The sequence below is a fragment of the Gallus gallus genome, chromosome 1, assembly GCF_016699485.2.
Source record: "Gallus gallus isolate bGalGal1 chromosome 1, bGalGal1.mat.broiler.GRCg7b, whole genome shotgun sequence".
In the NCBI taxonomy this organism is placed as follows: domain Eukaryota; kingdom Metazoa; phylum Chordata; class Aves; order Galliformes; family Phasianidae; genus Gallus; species Gallus gallus.
The window spans coordinates 85,218,286-85,239,569 of record NC_052532.1 but is presented as its reverse complement, the minus strand read 5'-3'; the positions used below and the strand labels follow the sequence as shown (position 1 = coordinate 85,239,569).

General features: G+C 43.5%; 1 protein-coding gene across 5 annotated transcripts; it reads right to left on the bottom strand.

Moving 5' to 3' along the window:
* Positions 1-119: 119 nt before the first annotated feature.
* Positions 120-18,596, bottom strand: TFG (TRK-fused gene). 5 transcript variants are annotated; one of them, XM_046898446.1, is made up of 10 exons: positions 17,424-18,596; positions 16,450-16,553; positions 12,482-12,690; positions 9,992-10,075; positions 8,700-8,846; positions 7,225-7,392; positions 4,958-5,101; positions 2,943-3,027; positions 1,439-1,479; positions 120-879 (listed from the first exon to the last, which is right to left on the bottom strand). In XM_046898446.1, the coding sequence occupies exons 3-10, from the start codon at positions 12,663-12,665 to the stop codon at positions 509-511; spliced, it is 1,224 nt and encodes a 407-aa protein (XP_046754402.1). In that variant the 5' UTR covers positions 12,666-12,690; positions 16,450-16,553; positions 17,424-18,596; the 3' UTR covers positions 120-508. The 5 variants fall into 5 exon arrangements, with proteins under 5 accessions (XP_046754402.1, XP_040560966.1, XP_416608.1 ...); XM_040705032.2 differs by lacking the exon at positions 1,439-1,479 and having other exon boundaries at positions 2,943-3,032; XM_416608.8 differs by lacking the exon at positions 1,439-1,479 and having other exon boundaries at positions 2,943-3,032; positions 18,501-18,596.
* Between the last annotated feature and the right edge of the window lie 2,688 nt (positions 18,597-21,284).

Below are 21,284 nucleotides of genomic sequence, written 5' to 3'. Positions count from 1 at the left end.
GCTGAGCACCACTTGTCATTATCCAGCTCTCTGTCTGCACACCGAGCATGATGCACACTTGTTATGTAGTTTTCTTGTTCTGTATTACCTAGACTTTAAAATCAAAACTAAGCACATAGTAGATTCAGGGTTTTTTTATTAGCTTTCCATGTGAGCATTACAATTTATAATACATCATATCTAGTTTTTACCTCCAAATTAATCTAATTTAGTAAATCATGTTATTAGTGGGCTAAACTTCCAGCTAGCATTTTAATATCCTTCGAACGAGGCAAGCTAGGATGTCAGTCGATCACTTGACAGACACGTAGGTAGTGTTCCCAAACCACCCCAGCCCCAAATTAAACTAGGAAGCGGATACAATTCAAAGCATGAACGGCTCGGTCGCTCCTTCCCTCCCCCCGCAGAACTAATGAACACTTACGGCGACTCTTCTGCCTCGGGACAGCTCTGGATCTCGGTGGGGACGGCTGTCAGGCCGCAGCAGCCAGCAGCGGGCACTCAGCCCTTACCGGTAGCCAGGCCCGGGCTGTGCGTAGCCCTGGGGCCCGAAAGGTGGCCGAGTGCGGGCGTATGGGTTGGGCCCACTGGGTGGTGGTGTCATGGTGCTGCCGGGTGGCGGGGTGAAGCCGGGCCTTGGCTGGAAGGTGCCAGGTGCTGCCTGGGCACCAGGCGGGCCGCTGTAGGGGGCCGGCTGCGAGGCCTGCGTGGTGTAGGGCTGCGGGGGGAAGCTGCCCGCTGGGTACTGCTGAGGCTGCTGCGCCGGCAGCTGCTGGGCCTGGCCCTGCCCTGGGAAGGCAGCAGCTGGAGCTGGTTGCTGGCTGTAGGCTGGGAACTGCTGCGTCGGCTGCGAGGCGGCCTGCTGCGGGCTGTAGCCGGCTGTGGGAAGAGAGATGTGGGGTAAGGCATGGCATGACACCGAGGGCACACGCACAGTGAGCGCGGTGACAACAGAAGTAGCGCGATAAGCACAGACAGGCAAACACAAGGAACTGCGAGTTTTCCTGCCATCACATGAAAGCACGCAGCCTGGTATTCCCACAGCCAACAAGAAATTTAAAAGACGGACAAACAGCATTTTACCATCACAACACGTTAAAAGTAAAAAGTCTTCCTTGACAAACAAGGCAAAAATGTAGCTCTCCCCCCCCTCCCAAAAACCAAAACCAAACTGTTGTGAGAACACAGCTAGTGGTCAGTACTCTTCAATTGTGTTGGTTAAATCATAGGTGTTTCCAGTTCTTTAAAAGCAGACTTAAGTTTGACAGAAGTTGTGCAGAGCAGAATACTTGAGTACAAAACTCCCACTGAAACACATCCCAACTCGGTGTTCTGCATAAAAACAAGCTTCCAAAAGGAATTTCTCTTGTTGAAGATTTTAAATAGCATTAATTCCCTTCATGAAGAAATAGCTACTTTTATCCATCACGAAACACACCTGCAGCTACTCGCAATGAAACCTCTCCATTGACTGGAATCCTGTCAGCATTAAACACCAGACACACAAGTTATTAAAAGTGCACAGCCCTGAACAGAAAGAGTAAGGATCGAAGAATGCACTGCAGCATATTTTGAACTCACCTTGAAACTGGGATCAAAATTTACTCGTAAGACAAACCCTGGAAGACTACCATGAGCAAATCTTCTTGTCTAGCAGAGTTACTGGGCAGAGTGGGAATGGATCCTGCTCTGGGGGATGGGGGTTCTGGAGGTAATCCTCATGAGCACAACAGCAATAATCAGATGAATAACCACTTCTGAGTAAAGCTTTTCAATAGCAGCTGTCAAAAAGCTCTCACAATGAGACCGCTTCTGACAGATCTGATTAATCTTGGAATGGGTTTTGGGAAACATAAGGAGCCCCATATCATTTTTGGCAGTAATGGTTTCTTAATGGAGACATTCTAAGAACTGGGGATGCAGAACTCATGTTGCACTATAGATCCTGCAGGAACTTCTGCAGTAAAAAACAGTTTAGATCATGGTGGGAAATTATTTGTACGTAGATGGAAACTCGCTTTTTTCCTGCATTAGTTCTTTAAGTCTATATAGCAAGTCAGACAGAGCTTTCTACTTCTTTAAGCCTAACTTCAGCAGAAGGAACCGGACTGGTGGCAGTCTGTCATGGATGTCTAACTACACAGAGCACAGGAACAAGGGATGAGGCACAAACCCTCCATTCCAAGTTTTCTAGGATTCTTACCCAAGATAAACATGGGAATTTTTACATAAGATATGCCACTGATCTCATCTACATCAAATCTGATGCACTTCCACCATATACACTGTGGGGGAAGAAAAAGCAACGGTGCAGGCTGTTTTCTGAGGCACTTAAAAGTGTGGAAGTCTTTGCTTGTTTCAAACAATCTTGGTTAAACTACAACATGACAAATACTTTCTATCTTCTAAAAGCAGTAAGCAATTGGAGATATATATCCATCCATGTACTGTAACATATGCTATCTATTATTAGATGCCAGCTTCTGCTGAAGTAAACAACTGGAAATTCTGAAGTCAAGTTTATTTTGGAGACACACAAAATCTAGAGTTTTGTATTTGCAGACATACCACTAATGCACTAACATGGTCTCCTGTCAAAAGAAGTAGCTCCTCTAGTTGAGGCATCAGTAGCTTTGCTAGAATGCCAAGATGCAGACCTCAACCCTGAAGACTGCTCACACTTTATATTTCACCTACTTTTCTCCCAGTGCATTCTTCTGACAGATGGGTAGAAATGAGATACCAGAAGTCCAACTCTAGTAGAAACACACACTGACTGCATTTGCTAACTGGTCATTTTTGAATTGTGCCCACTCAGAAGTGCAGTGTTCGAGATGCTCAGCACGCTGAGCTGCCCCACGCATTCAGGACCCACAGCTCAGAGGACCGGGCACCAACGGAGACGTCCCCCAGCCACACCACAGTTTGCAGGAGCCACTTACCTGGGTACTGCACGCCATACTGCTGCTGTGGCTGCGCCTGTGGCTGCTGGGCAGGGTAACCCGGCTGCTGGTACTGCTGGTACATCTGGCCTGGGGACAAAGAACTCGGTTGGTTGCAAGCTGGTACCTGAGCTATATCATCAAGATCAGATGCACGACATCCTAGCCGTTTGACTTGCAGAAATAACATGTACGAATTACAGATTTTAGCTTCTGAACTGTGCCATTCTGAAGACAGAACAAATAGTCCTAATTTGACATGGGGCCAACTATTTCAAGGGATGCCAAGAGCCATATACCTTAATTAGCACTACACTGGTGTGTAACAGAGCAGGAATCTCTACATGGCTTGCTAACTTATCCAGAACTTATGCTGTAGATTAAAGTACCTCACAAGTTAAACATGTCCTCAGATTGTCTGTTTATAATAGTTTTTAAGACTATTTCTGTACTAAGTACTGTAGCAGTGGTACATTATTTATTCTGACCATATTTTCTAGGCAAGTCCTCCATGTCTTAACATCTGACTTGCTGTAAGCCAGGTTTTCTTAAGAGCCCCAGGGGTATAGCCCCTAAAACTGAAATAAAACTATACATTCTTAAGGTTGGGCATTCAAATTCAATGCTGACTTTTCCTAAATTTACTTTGTTCATTTTCTTGGCAAGCGGAGGCAGAATATTTGTTTTGACTTAACCTATGGGCCCTGCTTAGGTTTTCTGCTTCTGCTGTTTCTCGTTTGAATAACACGCACAAGGAACAAAATTATCTGCCAAACCGAAGCTTAGCTGAACTGGAGCAGACTCAGAGATTCACTACTATAAAGTGTTACAGTACGATCAGTCATTCCGCAAAGATCAACAGGCTGTATAAATAGAACTGCAAATCGTATCGTCTGAATTGCACTAAGACAGTCAAGGGAGCTCTGCTCCAAGTTCTCCCACATCCCCATACGTGCCCCTTCAGCAGGACTCCTCTTTTCCTTTGAGCTCTGTGTTAATTGCAGCTCAAAGCAAAGGTGTATTACATTCCCACTGACCCTTCAAAACTTTATTTGGTATACGACTGTTATGAGACGAAAAGAGTACTGAGCAGAAGGGCTGAAGAGAATGCAGAGCACACACACACACTTCTTTGTTGTGCTGATTAAATTCTAACTGGTGAATGCTTGAAACTTTTGATCGGGAGGAGGCAAGCCATTCAGTTGCATCTGCACAGAGATCTAATGACCTTGCATTCACAAAGAAAAATAACTAATAACCAATAATATCACACCTAATGCCATTTTTAAAAATCCTGGGTTTTAAGAAAATCTTTTAAAAGATTTTATATATATCAGACGTTGAATCATTATTATAGCTTTAAGCCACAAAGATGACTCTTCTTTCTTGTTTATATCCCTTAAATATTACAAGAGAAGTAAGCAAAAAAGGCTGAAAGCAGCAAAAACAAGCATTTTCATAATGCTCCACTTCAACCAACAGCTTTCATGCACAGACCTAACTACAGGTTGCTCAAATACTCTGCTCAGTCACAGCAGAGTACTGTTAACCACCAGGAAGGGATTTCAAGTGACTATGGACACTGTGGTCACCGTCACCAATGTCTCTTCTGCCTGTCTGTTAGATCAGTAAAGAGCACAGGGTTTAAACTTGTTTCTGCACCAAAATACAGAAACATCTTTATAACATACTTGGTATGGAGGTACAAGCAGCAAAGCAAGTCGTGCCAGAGCTGTGTCTAGAACTATGCAGGTCTGAAGGCTCAGAGCTCTTAGAAAACATGAACAGAATATTGAAACTCCCCAAGTTACATCACTACCTTTTAAATGGAGCTACTGCTCCACCTGCTGATCACAAGTTGAATGACACGCAGGAAAAAGAACATTCTGCCTGGTGGGACAGATGAATTTGTAGCTGTGTATTGACTTTGGGTTTGCTAATTAGAAGCCATAGGTACAGAGCGCACAGATTCAGGCAGCAGCACTCGTGTCAAACAGCAGAGAACAGCTCCTCACCTTCCACCTGCTGACCTGTCTGTGGCTGTGCTCCTGGGTACGGCGCCTGCTGGGGCTGCACACCAGGGGGGTGGGCTGCAGAAGAGGAGGAAGCGATGCTGTCTGGTGTTCCCGATCGTTCTTCTGCAGGGGCACTGGGTGGGCCTAGAGGAGAGAGAACAAATGCACTAAACAAAGTGAAGAGGGAGTTTGAATAACAAGTCCCCTCCCCTGCACAGATTTCAGTATTTCTTCCAGTTTTCCGTAGGTTTACCTTTGGAAGTATATATTTGCAGATATCAAGTCTATCTAAAAAAATATATGGGGGGGAGTGGAAATTTACCACCTGTCTCAAGTCAAAGTCATTCAAATTTCATGTTCTTCTGCTCTGCAGATAAAGCCCTCCATAACAACACCATTTCTGCAGCTTCAGGCACTCACCCTGCACACATGCTCCAAAGGCTTGCTGCATTTGGACAGAACACACACCTAACGTACCTCATTCTCCTGCACCCAGAACAAAGGTGCAAAGCTGAAGGAAATGCTGTCATGTTTTGCTGTGGCTCATACGGGCCCAGGCAATGAAGTCTTTTACCAACAGTCACACAGCATGTGAACAAAAAACCTCTAAGGGATATCTTAGATTTGCAGACCCACACAGGATATGAGAGGTGTCAGTCTGAAAGCAACTGCTTTGAGAATCGTCAGAGTATTCCAGCTACTGAGCAGCACCCAAAGAAAGCATGGAGACAGAGAATTCAGTTTTTATTTAAGTCAATGAGGTGTGAAATAGGCATGTGAACAGGTATGGCATACTACACTTAAAGTCAAAACACTTTCTAAGAAACAAGGGAACTTAAACCCAAACTTTCCAGCTCTTAGGTTTATGAGTACAACGTATGATAAGCTACTTTCAAACACATGCACAGAGTTAAGTAAGATTATTGGACTTCCTGCAAATTCACTACTGTAAGATAAGTGTGATTATGCATGCGACAAGCATATAATTGCATTTTCACATTACTCTTACTAGGGGGGAATTGAATCAAAGCTGCCCGCTTCTGATTTTGGCTTTAAAGCTACAATCCTGCAGTTACACATGTAGGAATGTGATATCTCATATCCTGCTTAAATGGTCCTTTATGAAGTCCTTTGTGCATGCAAAGCATAGCCAAGTCAGTTCACTCTATCAAAAGAATTCTGGAGATACGCAGATCTTAAAGTATCACTGATGCTATGATGAAAGCATTAGCTGACAGTGAAGCTTTGTACCCAAAGAGCAAACCACTCCCTTAAAAATTAGTTCAAATTTTCAGCCAGGTGTATTTCACAGTCTAATCTAACAGTGGATCACTGAGGAGTTCACTGTAAGTTTTCAAGTACCATCAACTCTTTACCGAGCACGCGAAATAACCATGCTGTGACGTACCCAAAACACTACATGCAGGAATAGACTGCTCAACACCATATGAAATCATATAAAGGCCACGTTGGTCTAAAGTGAACGTGGCAAATCCTGTTAATAGCAGGTTTTCAGGTAACAGTGTTATATCAAATCTTGTCAGACTCAAGAAAATCCTGTGCAAAGTCATTTCTTTATATTCTGCGTCACACTCCCCATTACATCCGTGTTTCTTCTACTATTTCAGCTATCTTGTCTTAAGCTGACTGTATTCAGTTTACACTAAATCTGCATTTGAACGTTTTGCATCCTCCTACTAGTCATACTGGTACTAATAACCATGCAGTTCTCCAAGAACAATCATCATTCTGACAAGTAGGCAACTCCTTTCTGTTAAGTTTAAAAAACACTGTCACTGTTTACTTTTGAAATGCAAAAGAGAAACTATGGGGTTATACAAACCATTCTGACTGACCCAAGGAGCAGAACACAGGCCGAGAACCTAAGCTGAACCGCAAGATCGATCCTTAAGGCTGAGCAGTGGATCCCATTCTTCCATCGCTGGCAGTTACCAATCAAGCTACTCTACGTTAGTTATTTTAGTACTAGCTCTAATTAGTTGAAACAAAAAATAAGGAACTGTTTTTGACTCCAAGCTACAACATCAAGCTGCAACCAACAGCAACATTTTGGCACTTTGTACACAGAACTTAGCAAGCCCTTTTACAATACCTTGATGCATCACACATTTTAGAGTTCTGAAAAGGAATAGTCAATACAAATACAGCTTAATACATCTAAAAAACAAATGCTCTGCTGCAAATCAAGATTTAGGTCATCACTTATTAACAGGTTTTGCTTTCTTTTTTTTAAGATGTATACTTACCTGCCACCTGATCATCTGTCAAGCCAAATGCTGACATAACATTCTTGCTGATTTCATCCTGGTTCTTTAGCGGATCGAATGCAGACATGCTTGCTGCTATAACTTGAGTGGATGGCTTAACATTGGAGTCAGCAGCAGCAGGCTTTTCTTCCCTACCATCCACAGCATCTACGAAACAAAATGCCCTGGTTTTAATTCTCAAAAACTCAAAAAACCACCTGCTGAAATGCTCATGTTAACAACAGTGTGATTAATCAGTGCTGTATCTGAAAACGTGATGAACCACAAGGCTGAGGTCTCATTGCATAGTTAAGGATATGCTGACACTGGAGCATCACATCTCTTCAGTCTGAAGTTCAAAGGTTCCCGCTACAACAAATTGTTCTGGTATGATTTGCCAACTGAGAATTCCAAATTAAGAACACTTATAGGACAGCTTCCAATTTATTATATTGTTTCATGAACTGTAGTTCTTGTTCTGCTCCATCTCTTCCTCCCCCAGCCCCCCTCCCCACGCTGATGGATGAAGCTCATCTCCCTGCAGAACTGATTCCCTCTGAAGCCCCTTATCTTCCATGGCGTTCCACTTTCACTGAGAAACAAACAACTGCAGGTAGAGTTTAAAGTGGCCGTTTGCACTCTATGATCATCACGCTAACCTCCTTCCAAACAGTTTATAGCCCAAATTCCCAGTATTCCACCACAATTAGTCACTGCTTATATTGTAGGATAGGTGTTGGATTTTTGAAGATTTTCTTGTTAAGGTAACAAAAGCAATATTTCTTAAAAGAAAGGCTGGAGCTGCTAGCTCATCTCTTTGCTTGGAACACTGTATTCCGTTATTCTTCTATGCTGGGAGATCACTGTCTCAAAACTGGGAGAATACAAGTTCCTCCCCCATCTCACCCCCTCCCCCATAATCCTTTCCCACCCCTATTCTGCACCCTTGTGCTGCTTACCCTGAGACAGCTCTGATGCTGGTCTGAGCTCAAAATGTCTGGATTCAATTTCCTAACCTGGCAAAAGAAGTGAATATAATTTTTGCTGAATTAGCCTTTTACTGTTCTAGTGACTCAAACCTGCTTAGCAACATGACAAGATAAGCACCAGAGCTAGCCCAAAGTAAGCAGTGGGAGTGCTCAGCTGGGAGCAAGATCTTCTCTCTTCAGCAATAACATACTATTAATTTAGCTGAAAGCCCTGTCAAAAAGCTGTCCCGACTCACAAGCATTAGTTACAGCGTTTACATACACGACAACAAAAAAAATCATACTTGGAGGTGTTATTTCTAAGTTAACTTACTGCTTTACTTCAAATAACCTGAGGCAGATTCTGCCTCTGAAATAAGTGAAGCATTATAAATTGAGCAACGATCAAGAATGATCACAACCAGTACTCCAGACCTCATCTTTCACTCTGTTAAAGAGCACACAACCCTGCAAACCAAACCCCAAGGTCTTTGCCAGGCCGCCTACCACTTTCAGGTAGGTTGGTGGACACCCCTGGTTCAGCGGGTGGCTCTAAACAGTCCAGTAGGCGATTGACTTTATTGCGAAGTTCTATCAGCTCTCGACGCAGGTATTTCACCTGATTGGATTCTAGGGGTCTCGGCTGTCCGTTAACTGCAAAACAGCAATTACATACATTTATGACTGTAATAATGTGCTGATATTCAGTTTAAAACTGAAAGAAAACTAACCCAGCATTCCCAACTCCAGAATCATCCTACTTTATGAAGTTTGGAGTGGCACAGCGAGTAAACACAGGCTAAACACACTCTAGAGTTTACTGTTCCTTTATATAACCTCATTTTAGCCTGACACGAACGAGAACCAGAACTGCAGAATAAATCTTGCAGGAAGTTTCTGCATTGTTTACTCAATTTCCATGACTATACCTTGAACAACACAAACACCATATCTGGTTGTGGAAATCTGTCCCATTGGACAGTGCCTTCAGAACTAAGGCAGCATATGCAACACTCTTGCACTTCGACAACAAGGTCACCCTGCTGGCTAAAATCTGCCTCCTATTCTGTGGAACTATGTGCAAAATTAACAACAGCAAAGAATTCTTCTATCAAAGGCAAAAGGATAAACGTTAAAATCGATTACACTAGAAGCATTTGATGTTATTTATAATGGTGTCCTAGCAACACTGCAAGTTTATCATTAAAGTTTCACACACGCCTGTGAAGAAAACCCCCCTACACAAAGGCTAGAGTAAAAGATAACATGGAAAATAACATTACAGCAAAACAACTGACCCTTTGTTTCTGTATGCCAGTTAATGTAAGCCACCTTATAAAAACTGAGGCAGTTTCAGATTCTCCAAATTCAGATATCACGTGAAAGAGCAAGAAAGAAAACAGATGTCAAAGATTAATCCACTGTTTTTAACTTACTAATTTCATTCTTTCAATGTGATATAAGCCAAAAATTATAGAATCATAGAATGAATCATAGAATGGCCTGGGTTGAAAAGGACCACAATGATCATGTAGTTTCAACCCCCCTGCTATGTGCAGGGTCGCCAACCACCAGACCAGGCTGCCCAGAGCCACATCCAGCCTGGCCTTGAATGCCTCCAGGGATGGGGCATCCACAACCTCCTTGGGCAACCTGTTCCAGTGTGTCACCACCCTCTGTGTGAAAAACTTCCTCCTAATATCTAACCTAAACCTCCCCTGTCTCAGTTTAAAACCACTCTGCCTGAATTTTAATAAAGGTTATTTAAAAAAAAGGTATGAACCATCTTATACACTTACCAAACAATGTCAGCTTCAGTATCCTGCTGCACTGAATTGCAAAGGAAAGATCTGAGCTATCAAAAATTGTTATAAGATCTCCATCTGAAAAGAATATTTAAAAAGTTACGTTTAAAACAAGGCCCATTCCCTTTTGAACTTAATGTTGGGGCAGAAGTGTTACTTTATTTCTACATAATGACATTCCCTGTTTGATTCCAAAGCTAGTAGAAAAGAGGCTACCAATTAACATTATCACTTACCATACCCCATTATGTGTATGAAGAGAAAACTGAAGACGTACAGGTAAAAACCAAAGGTTTTGCTCTGTGGTTACTAAACAAGACTTAGCTCTGTGTTTCCCTGAGCTACAGTCTATTAGAAACACTTACTATTGATTTAAAAGGCATTGCAGTAAGTTGGGTCGAAAGAAATATTTACAGAATGAGGAACTCTTTCCAAGAAAAATCAAGTCCTCAAAAATATTTCTTAAAAACATAATCACAACAAAGTAGCAAGTTAGACTTCTACAAAACACCACACAAAAACATATCATTTTAATGCCAGGATCAGTGTGCAAGAAAATTATGCACAGAAGTTAAGGCAGAATTATGAGTGGCTTTAGAAGATGGCCTACTGTTGTTAATGAGATGGAGACAAATGCTCCTCCAGTTTTGAAGGGTAAGGAACACTGAAGCAGCTGGACCAGATATACTTCAATCCTTCTCATGATTGAAGCAGACTTAAATAATGACCTTAGCCTAGCTAAAACAAAGGGAAGAATACCACTGACCTCACTCAGCAATCAAACTGAACCCCATTCTATTAACTCTTCCCTCAAACACTGCTGACGAAAATGTATAGCTTATAGTAGTGACTATGTTGAAAAATAGTGTTTTGTAGCTGAGAATTTGTTCTATCAAATAGTATTATTGTGCTCTTTCATAGAATGAATCATAGAATGGCCTGGGTTGAAAAGGACCACAATGATCAGGTAGTTTCAACCCCCCTGCTATGGGCAGGGTCACCAACCACCAGACCAGGCTGCCCAGAGCCACATCCAGCCTGGCCTTGAATGCCTCCAGGGATGGGGCATCCACAGCCTCCTTGGGCAACCTGTTCCAGTGCGTCATCACCTTCTGTGTAGAAAAACTTCCTCCTAATATCCAACCTAAACCTCCCCTGTCTCAGTTTAAAACCATTCCCCCTTGTCCTATCACTGTCTACCCCTGTAAACAGTCATTCTCCCTCCTGTTTATACGCTCCCTTCAAGTACTGGAAGGCCACAATGAGGTCTCCCTGGAGCGTTCTCTTTACCAAGCTAAACAAGCCCAGTTCCTTCAACCTTTCCTCACAGGAGAGGTGCTCCAGCCCTCTGATCATCTTAGTGGCCCTCCTCTGGACCTGCTCCAAGAGCTCCATGTCCTTCCTGTACTGGGGGCCCCAGGCCTGGACGCAGTACTCCAGATGGGACCTCACAAGAGCTGAGTAGAGGGGGCCAAACACCTCCTTCTCCCTGCTGGCCACCCCTTTTTTAATGCAGCAAGCACACACTGCTGGCTCACGTCCAGCTTCTCATCCACCAGGACCCCCAAGCCCTTCTCCGCAGGGCTACTCTCAACATCTTCCCTTAGGTTTCCACAGAAATAAATAGGAGGCATTATTTTCAGAGTAACCTACATATATGTGGCCCTAGATGATTCTCTTCACCCAGTGTGGCCCATGCAAGCTGAAAGGTTGGACATGCACAATCTAGAGCAACATCTAATTTCCACATCACAGTGGAGAAGTAGTATATTCTGAGACAGAATAAGCTAAAATTAACAGTAGGAGGTGTCTAGGCTGTTACAGACAACTGAAGAATGAAACTGCAATTGCAGGGCTCCACTACACACAGTTAGTTTTTCAAAATAGGAAAAAAAAAAAAAAGGCATACATAAAAGCAGAGAATTAAACCTAAAGAGAAAGCAAGAATGCAAAAAAGAGCCAAGAGCTTTACCCACATGAGAAAGCATTCATTCACTTTATTTTACCTTTCCCATTCCAGAAAGGAAAAATATGTGCTAAGACGAGAAACAAAACTATTGCAAATCCACATAGCTTTCTCCTACCCAAAGGCCCCCAAAAATAACTCTTAATGCCACATCATTTCTGATTAGAAGTAGTCTCTCTCAAACCTTTATCAAACTGAAAAACTGCCTCTGAGTCATTCAGAGTACAGATGTATGAACAAAGGTTACCTTCTATTTTAGGTCTCACAGTGCTAATGCCATTAAGAAAGAATGAACCTGCAGTAACGTAGCACTTCTATTTACACATCACAAATACCATCCCCTCTGCCCTCTCTTCCACACTGACATTCTAAGATGAAAAAACCCTCGGGACCGCAACAATCACTCCATACATCTCAAACAATGCATTTTGCATACTGTGAAAGTACTGCATAGAAATCACTTTTTAAGTCTAAAGAGAGCTTGCATTAAAACCTCAACAGCAGTAATTAAACCTTACCTTCATCTTTATATTTTATTGTGACTTCATCGTTGCTCAGAAGTTTTCCTCTAAAAACTCTTTGCATCATTAACACTAACTCATCATAGGTGATATCCTCATTGTGGATAGGAATTCTCCTAATGTCCTCACCAAGCTGAGCTTTTATGATCAGCTTCCCACTTAAGTCCAGCTGCCCATTCATGGTGGATTCTTTGTCACCTCCAGACCTGTTAACAACAAAAACATTAAAAACATACTTCAAATCGCTAACAACTTAAATGTGTCTGATGACAGTTCAGATGCTTTCCACACTCTAAAAAAGAAAACCTCTAGAACCACCTAGAAAACCTCTCTCAAACACATTCTACAATGCACCAGTTTCCCAAACAATGAAGTACATCATACACTTTCTGAGCTCATGGGCAAAGCACAGATAGCTGGAAAGGACACAGGCAGTACAGCTGATCCAACATGGCCAAAAGGATATATGTCCCACACTACATGGCGTTGCACTCAGGAAAGGGGTATGTTTGGAGGGAAGGCATTTGTCTTCCCAAGAAACCTTTACACGTGATGAGCCCAGCTCTCCTATGGTTAGGTTAGCTTAGCCATTAGGTTATTGAACATCCATCTGCCTGCTGATGGGAGGTAATAAATGAATTCCTTGTTTGCTTCACTTTATCTGTCCTTATCACAACCCATGAGGTTTCACACTTTTCCCTCCAATTCTCTCCCCCATCCCACTTAGGGAGGATAAGCAAGTGACTATGTGGTACTTAGCTGCCTCTCATGGTTAAACTACAACAGTCTTTTTGGGACCCCATCTGGGGAACAAAGGGTTCCACAACAGATGAGCATGATGAGTGTATTAGACTAAATGTATAGATATTACAGCTGTTTAGCTGCTAAGTGACAGGCTCCTGTGCTTTTCATAGGACTTACTTGTCTAACTGTATTTCAGAGTCCAGCACTTAATGGTTGCTTTTGCTTCTGACATCTGGTCTACTCCTTATCATCTTTACTGTGTTTGGGAACATTCTGGAAACAACCACGGTCATAAGCCTGGGGGGGAAGACTGCGGAGGCATCACTGTTGTCCCCTTGCTGCTGTACTGGATAGGCTGCGACTTCAGGCTAAACTCAAGACAGAGGGACTGCAACCTCTGGATGAGTCTGCACAGGAGAATGTGTACCCTGAAATGTCCATAGCCATGGAAATGTCCACTCTGGAGCAAACACACCTTGAGGCATCTGCGGCTATGCAGAAGCCTGTGTTAAGTACACCTTGCAGCATCTGTGTCTGTGGACAAAGCCATGCCAGAATACTTCAGAGCATTTGTGGCTGTGGATAAGATCATGATACAGTGGCGTCTGAAGGGACCTCTGATGGGACTACGGCCAATAGAAAAGGCCATGACAGGGAAGGTATATCTCAAAGTACCTACAGCTGTGGATAAGTCCATGCTGCAGCAGGTATACCTCTGAAGAGGCTGTGGCCCACTACAAAGCAAACCTTCAAGTACCTCTGGCCATAGATACGTCCATGACACAGTAGGTAGACCTCTCTACTGGACAAGCCCAGACTGGAGCAAGGGAGAGGGTAGGGGTTCACTTCTATGTTAAATCCTATGGCCTGGTGAAAAAGGACGCAGGATGGAGGTTGTAATGAATATGCCTTCAAACTGTTGAAACCCATTATGTGCGTTAAAGGAAGTCCTACAGAAGAAACCACACAAACAAGATGAAAAGCCTCACGAGAAGCAGTATGTCCTGTTCACTGATGTCTTAGTGTGGGAAAGCATCAGAGGTGGAAGGCAGCTGTATGGAGTCCTGTGCAACAGGTCACAGAAATTGCTGAAGAAGTTGTTCAGTTAATTCACAGGAGTGAAGGCCATCTAGCCAGCTTCAGACAGTAACGAGAGAGAAAAGTGGTCTACCTCTATACTGACTCTTGGATGGTGGCAAATACCCTGTGGGGATGCTTACAGCAATGGAAGCAGAATAGCTGGCGTTACAGAAGCAAACCCATCTGGGCTGCTGCATTGTGGAAAGATACTACTGTTCAGGTAGAGAACATGGTTGTAAAAGTATGTCACATAGGTGGCCACGTACCTAAGAGTCGTGCCACTGAAGAAGAGCAATCAGCAGGTTGCTAGGATTTAAGTGGTGACAGCAAGTGTCATGTGCTTACAATGCTGAAAGCAACCACTAGATGGCTGGAAACATACCCTGTGCCACATGCCACCACCCAAACCACCACCCTGGGCCTTGAAAAGCAAGTCTTGTGGCAACATGGCAGTCCAGAAAGAACTGAGTCAGACAACAGGACTCATTTCCAAAACCACCTCACAGACACCTGAGCCAAAGAGCATGGCACTGAGTATATCAAACCCCCGACCTTGCACCAGCCTCCAGGAAAATCAAATGCTACAATGAGCTATTAAAAACTGCACTAAGAGCAATGGGTGCTGGCACATTCAAACCCTGAGGCACACATTTCGCAAGAGGGATCTGCCAATCAAGCTGGCCCTTCTCAGTTAAAACTCTCACATACTGTATATGGAGGTAAAGTCCTTCTTGTGCTCATGAAAACCATCGTGGGCCAGACAGCCACAGTTATTGCTGCCTCAGACAAAGGCAAGTCCATTCATAGGACTGTTTTTGGTCAAGGACCTGAATGCACTTAGTGGGTAATACAGAAGGATGGGGATGTTTGGTGTGTACCTTAAGGGGAATCTTACGTTGGATGAGAACAGATAATAATATAAAATGCATGATGTTACTTGCTACATAATACTGTATATGCTAAGTGTCAGCAAGATTAATAAATTTTGATGGAACTGAGCAAAGTGCAGCAGTGATAGAGGTGGATAAGCACAGCCAGAATTGGCTCCAGTATTCACCACCATACACTCTTTCTCCTGCTCTGATACACTGTTATGGCAGATAGAGCCTAAAGTCATGGACAAAAGGAACACAAGGTACACTTAAGATGGATGGTGCACAGACTAAGGGAATGATGTGTGTGTATATATTAAAATACAGGAAAGGTGGTAGTGATTAATTGGGACACACTGCCAAGTATGTGGCCAGAGCACAACATAGTTGGTACAGAATAAAGGGAAAATACTGTACTAGCTTCCACTGAAATAGTTAATTTTCTTCCTAGTAGCTGGTACAGTGCTGTGCTTTGGATTTAGGATGAGAATAACACTGAAAGCATACCAATGTTTTAGTAGTTTGCTTTGGACAGCCGACCCAACCTGGCTATAAGAGATACTGTGCTCAGCAATAAAAACTGAGAGAAAGGAGTAAAGCTGGGGGGGGGACATCTGGAATGATGGTGTTTGTCTTCCCAATTAACTGTTACGTGTGATGAGCCCTGCTTTCCTTGAAGTCGGTGGACACTTGCCTGATAACGAAGCAGGAAGTAGCAAATGCATTTCTTGCTTTGCTTTGGCTGCATGTGTGGCTTTTGCTTTAGCTAGCAGAACGTCTTTATCACAAACCACGAGTCCTCACACTTTTTCCTTTCTGATTCTCACCCCACTCCCACCTTTGGAGGGTAACTTAGCAGCTGTGTGGTGCTGAGTTGCCTGCCAGGGTTAAAGTACAGCAAAGAGACAAGCACCTACTGAACAACTCATTCTCTTGAAAGAAGAGGTAGGTGGATACAGAGAAATTCCGTCTAACTGCAGAGAAAAGGGACTTGTTATTCACACAGCAAGGTAGCTGCAGAGACGCTGATGAAATGGCGAAGTTCATAACAGTGTTAATGCCTGCTAATTCATTGCATGCATTTTACAAGTCCTGACTACAGGAACATCACCTCTGTTTCAGTTCTACTTTGTCTCAGCAGAAGTTGGTTTTAAAAGGTTTCTTTGCAGAAGGCTTTTTAGAACAAAATTAGCATAAAAAAATAAACAGCATCCATACACAGGTCTTCTTCCAATGTCTTCACTAAACATACATTTAGCATTATGTTACCTTGTCTGTCTTACTGATGTTGGTTACTGGACAAATTTCCCACCTCACTTCAGGCCAGAGTTAGGATAAGCCGCCATGCACTATCAGTGGCAGAAAACAGGAAGCTGCATCAGAAAAAAAATTAAAAAAAGCTTTATTTACTGTCAAACTTCCTTAAACACTTCACATTAATCTTCCACTTAAAAACATTTTAACAAATGTAGCCAGTTACAAATAGCCACTATTTCATCGTATATAAGTAACAATCACGCTTACACTTCTGAGTACGGTGCAGTTCGACGTTCAACTAAAACAGACCTTGAAGAAGAGTTTTAATTTCATAATTGAGGAGAGAATGGTGTTCATTTTTCTCAATTTTTAACTGCACGTAGGAGCAATGTATTCCTTTTTTAGGAGGACAGTGATCTTCTCCAGCAGTCTTAAAATGCTCACTTATATGGCCTCCAACTTAAAATCTCAGGTGACGTTTTATTAATTCATTAAATCTAAGTTAAACTTAGACTGATTTAGCACTACAAAAACCTAGAAATCAACTTCTGGAGCCTTTGTAGCATTAAATGGTGCGTCCTCCAGGCAGCACCAGGACAGACTCCCAGCACTAATGCTACATTCCCACAAGAAGAACCACCAAACTGGGCAATTTTACATTACAGTCAGAAACATGCAGTGCTTAAAGATACTATCTGCCCCCAGTTCAGCTTAGAAGTCTGTTTTCCCCACTGAAAAGAGTGCAGTGAGCTGCCTGATGTTTATGCAGTCCATCTCTTACTACACATGCCCATCATCCAGAGCCACAAGACAGTGATTTAGCATACAAACTGACTCAATGAAAACATAATTCCCTCCCAGCTGTTAAGGGTACCCCACTCTACGCTTTCCCCTCTCTCGTACACACATGGTTAATCTCTAACACTCATGATTTGAGTTTTAGACAACTTGATGGTAAACAGCGGGGAAAACTGTGATCCTCTCACCCCTATGAAAGTGGTCTTCCCAGCTTTCTTCTTCCAGCTCAGCGTGGTAAAGCTTGAAAAGCCCTTCCCCAGTTCTTTAGTCTGGTGACTGCTCCCCTTCTTCCTCCCTAGCATGAAACATCCACCTCTGCAAAGGGCTGCGCTCACTGCTAACAGTGAGAGGATAAGGCTGTGGTGACACACCAGGCAGGCGAACACGAAGACACTGCCTTTTTGACTCCTCACACACACTTTGTGAAATGAGTAACACACAGAGATGGGGCCACTCTTGCCCTGATCTTGCTGCAGCTCCAAGTACAATCTACAAGTGGATTACGAGAGTGCACTTAGCTTGCACCTCACGTGGTTTAAACATCACTGCTGGGCACTGGTTTGGCTTCTTTAGCATTACAGTGCAGTTCACTTCAAAACTGACAACTGTAAGAACAGAACCTCATCAGTCATTCTGCAGCCACGTTTCAGGGGACACACCTGAGCAGCTGTGGCCTTTGGAATGCATCACCTGTATCTTTGTGCAAGGAAGCTTGCTGCTGTAACATACTTACATCATTACATTGTCTTACTCACCAACATCACGCACAGAAATACACTGCACGTCTAGCAGGCAGTAAGAAAAGATAACAGAAAAACACTGAAAAGCACTTATTTTTATGCCCAAGTGTTCTCCGCTTGGCTTGGGGTGAAAGAAAGGAGACTCCCAACACTGCACCTGCTTGCAGCCGTCGCAGAAAACTACCCGAAACGTTTCGAGCACAGAATCGCACGGCATTCCGGCTTCCCTCCCCACAACGTGACACAGCTAGATGGATCACTACTCCCCAGCCGCAGCGAGGCAGGCCCGGTGCAAGGAGCGGGGCCCGCCGATGGAAGGCCCGCCAGCCGCCGCGGCCGGGCGCGGGCCGGGGCCTCCCTGAGGCGCGGCCGGGGGGACGCGAGGGGTCTCCCAGCCCTTTCGCCAGGGGCCGCGGAGTCCCGGAGCCCCCCGGCCCAACGCCCCTGTCGCCGCCCTCACCCGCCCCGCAGCGGCTGACCCCGGGGCGACGAGGGGAAAGGAAGCGGTTGTGCCCGCTCTCTTACTCTTGCTCCCGCGTGGTCCCGCCGGTGGAGGCCCAGGGGCTTTCCGAAGCCGGACACGGCCGCCGCCACCCGTACGTGGCAAAGGAGAGAAGGGGCGGCCGGAACGTTGCCGCTGCCGGGCCTGCGCGCTGCGTCCGCATGCGCACTACGGCCACCGGCCCGCCCGGGGCCGCAACGCGCATGCGCCGAGCTGGTCGCCGTGGCCGCCGCCACGCGTTGAAGGGAAGGAGGTGGTGCTGCTGAGGTGGCTCGTTGTCCGGCCGAGAGGCACGGTCGTTCCTTGTCGCTTCTGCCATTTCTCTCACACAAGCAAGAGAGCCGGGAGTTTCTTTTTTCCTGTTGGCTGTCAGACAGCCAGGCTTTGAGGGCATATCCTTTCAGAATGTTGTTCCGGAGAACAAGAGCCGCTGCGGACCTCTGAGATGAGGAGCAGATCCAACTGTAGCCACAATGATGGGAAATGGTGGTTCAGCCAGAGCAGGATGGCTTCGACGCATGTGGGATGGCAGTGCTGGGAGGAAGTTTTTCACACAGAGGGTGGTGACACACTGGAACAGGTGCCACAAGCAGGTGGCATTTCACAACCGATTTTTCATAGAATCATAGAATGGCCTGGGTTGAAAAGGGCCACAGTGATTGTCAAGTTTCAACCCCCCTGCTATGTGCAGGGTCACCAACCACCAGACCAGGCTGCCCAGAGCCACATCCAGCCTGGCCTTGAATGCCTCCAGGGATGGGGCATCCACAGACTCCTTGGGCAACCTGTTCCAGTGTGTCACCACCTTCTGTGTAGAAAAACTTCCTCCTAATATCCAACCTAAACCTCCCCTGTCTCAGCTTAAAACCATTCCCCCCTTGTCCTATTCAATCCTTCTCCAAAACATTTCTTTATCAAAGGAGCTTTTTCCCTGTGTTAACAAGGAGAAACTTCCTGAACTTAAAGCACACATATCACAAAGAATACCAAAGTTCACCATACTATTAAGATTAATGTATTCCACGTGTATAGATAAGAGTTGAACTATTGAGCCTACAAGAATTAAGCATATAACCTGAAAAGGCTAAATTTTGCTTTGCTTCAATTCTGCAATTTAGATCCCCTGGATAAGGAAAAAAAAAAAACATAAAATGTATAATTTTCAGTATTTTTTATGCTGAAAATGTTTTCTGTTAGTTCTGACATCCTCAGTACTTGCCTAAGGTGTTTTGCTAGTATCCGAAAACATTCAAAACAGTATGTTTGATGTGGTTAGTTAAAAGTCAACATTTTGTCATTCCAATATTATATATTCTTCGGTTGTAGTTTTTATGTGTGCATGTTTGGCTTTTTTGTTTGGTTGGCTTTTTTTGTTGTTGTTGTTTTGTTTTGTTTTGCTTTTTTCGTACAGTATTGAAATTTATTAAGCTTTTAAAAGATCTGCGTTCAAAATTAAATGGGATTTGGAGAACAATCTTTGTAGGGGGAAAAAAATCATAGACAAGAAAGTGCTGTTACTGTTTGAAGGAGCCACCCTCACAATATCTAGCTGTTTTTGACAGCATGATCAAAGAACATCCTTCCTAAACCATGTTATAATTTCTAAAATACTTTTTCTTTAACAGAGCTAAAGGAATCAGCAAAGGCAGGCGTTACGAATTGGGTTTACAAGTATATGGTATGTAACCTGAAACATACATAACCTGTCCAAAAAAAAAGTTATCAGTTACCTTTCCTAGATAAGTTTTACTGACCTTTGGCTTTCTGGAGCAATGGTGATGAACTTCAGCCTTGTATCTGATAGCTGGCTCTTCTGGAGACTTATTAATGGGGGAAGCTGGCCACGCTTCTTAAACATGATGTTTATATATTTTTTTTTAAACCAGAGATAGAAAAGCATACAAATGTATTTGAAAAAAGTGATAATGTTTTTTAAAATTGCCTCTCTAAATTTCTGAGGCTTTTTTTTCTTCACACAGAAGAGAATGAGTAGTGTCAGAATATTTACTTCCATTTGTTAGACAAGAGCCCTCTACAGTGGGCCTTAGAACTTTGTTCAAGGTCACAAAGGGAGAAGAGCTGCTTGTTCTTCTGCCAAGCCCCACATAACACCAAAGGACAGAGAGGCAGAAAGAAAGTTGCAGCCAAAAGCCAGCGTGCAGCTGAATGCTGGCTGAAGTACCCTAGTTGGTATCTGGCAACATCTGTGTACTTCCAAAAGGGAATAAGTGTCCTAACATAGGTGAATGCTGGGGGTGGTGTGAATAGGACCTAGGTTATATATTTATAAAGAATTTCTTTCCTAGCTTGTTTCCTCAAGTGCTAAACTTTTTTATTATTATTATTTTTATTTTCTCATACAAAAACAGAATATTTTGTCTAACTGGGATTTAAACTGCAGAAGTTTTAGTTGCAAAATTTTAAAATACTCTAAGATACAGGTTTTCTTCTGTAAAGACAGGCATAAACTCAACATCTTATGGAGGTAGTACATATAGTTTGGACTCAGAAGCAGTAAGAAATGTGCATTTGATTTACCTTCTGATTTCTGATTAAATTAAAATTATTCTTACAAAAGGAAGAGAAGAGCTCATGACATAGGCTAGGTAACCACGTTAAACTGGCCTGAGAAATGAAAAAGGCATAAACAGAGCAACTTCTGTATGTCTGTACTGTAACATAAAGCTATAATAACCTTCTTTCAAAGACCTTCCTCCTTTGCCTGCAGTGCAAGTGGTATCAAGATGTACCATTGTGTTACCTCTGTACAATCACACACCTGCAGTTCTGCTTTTTTACTCCTACTG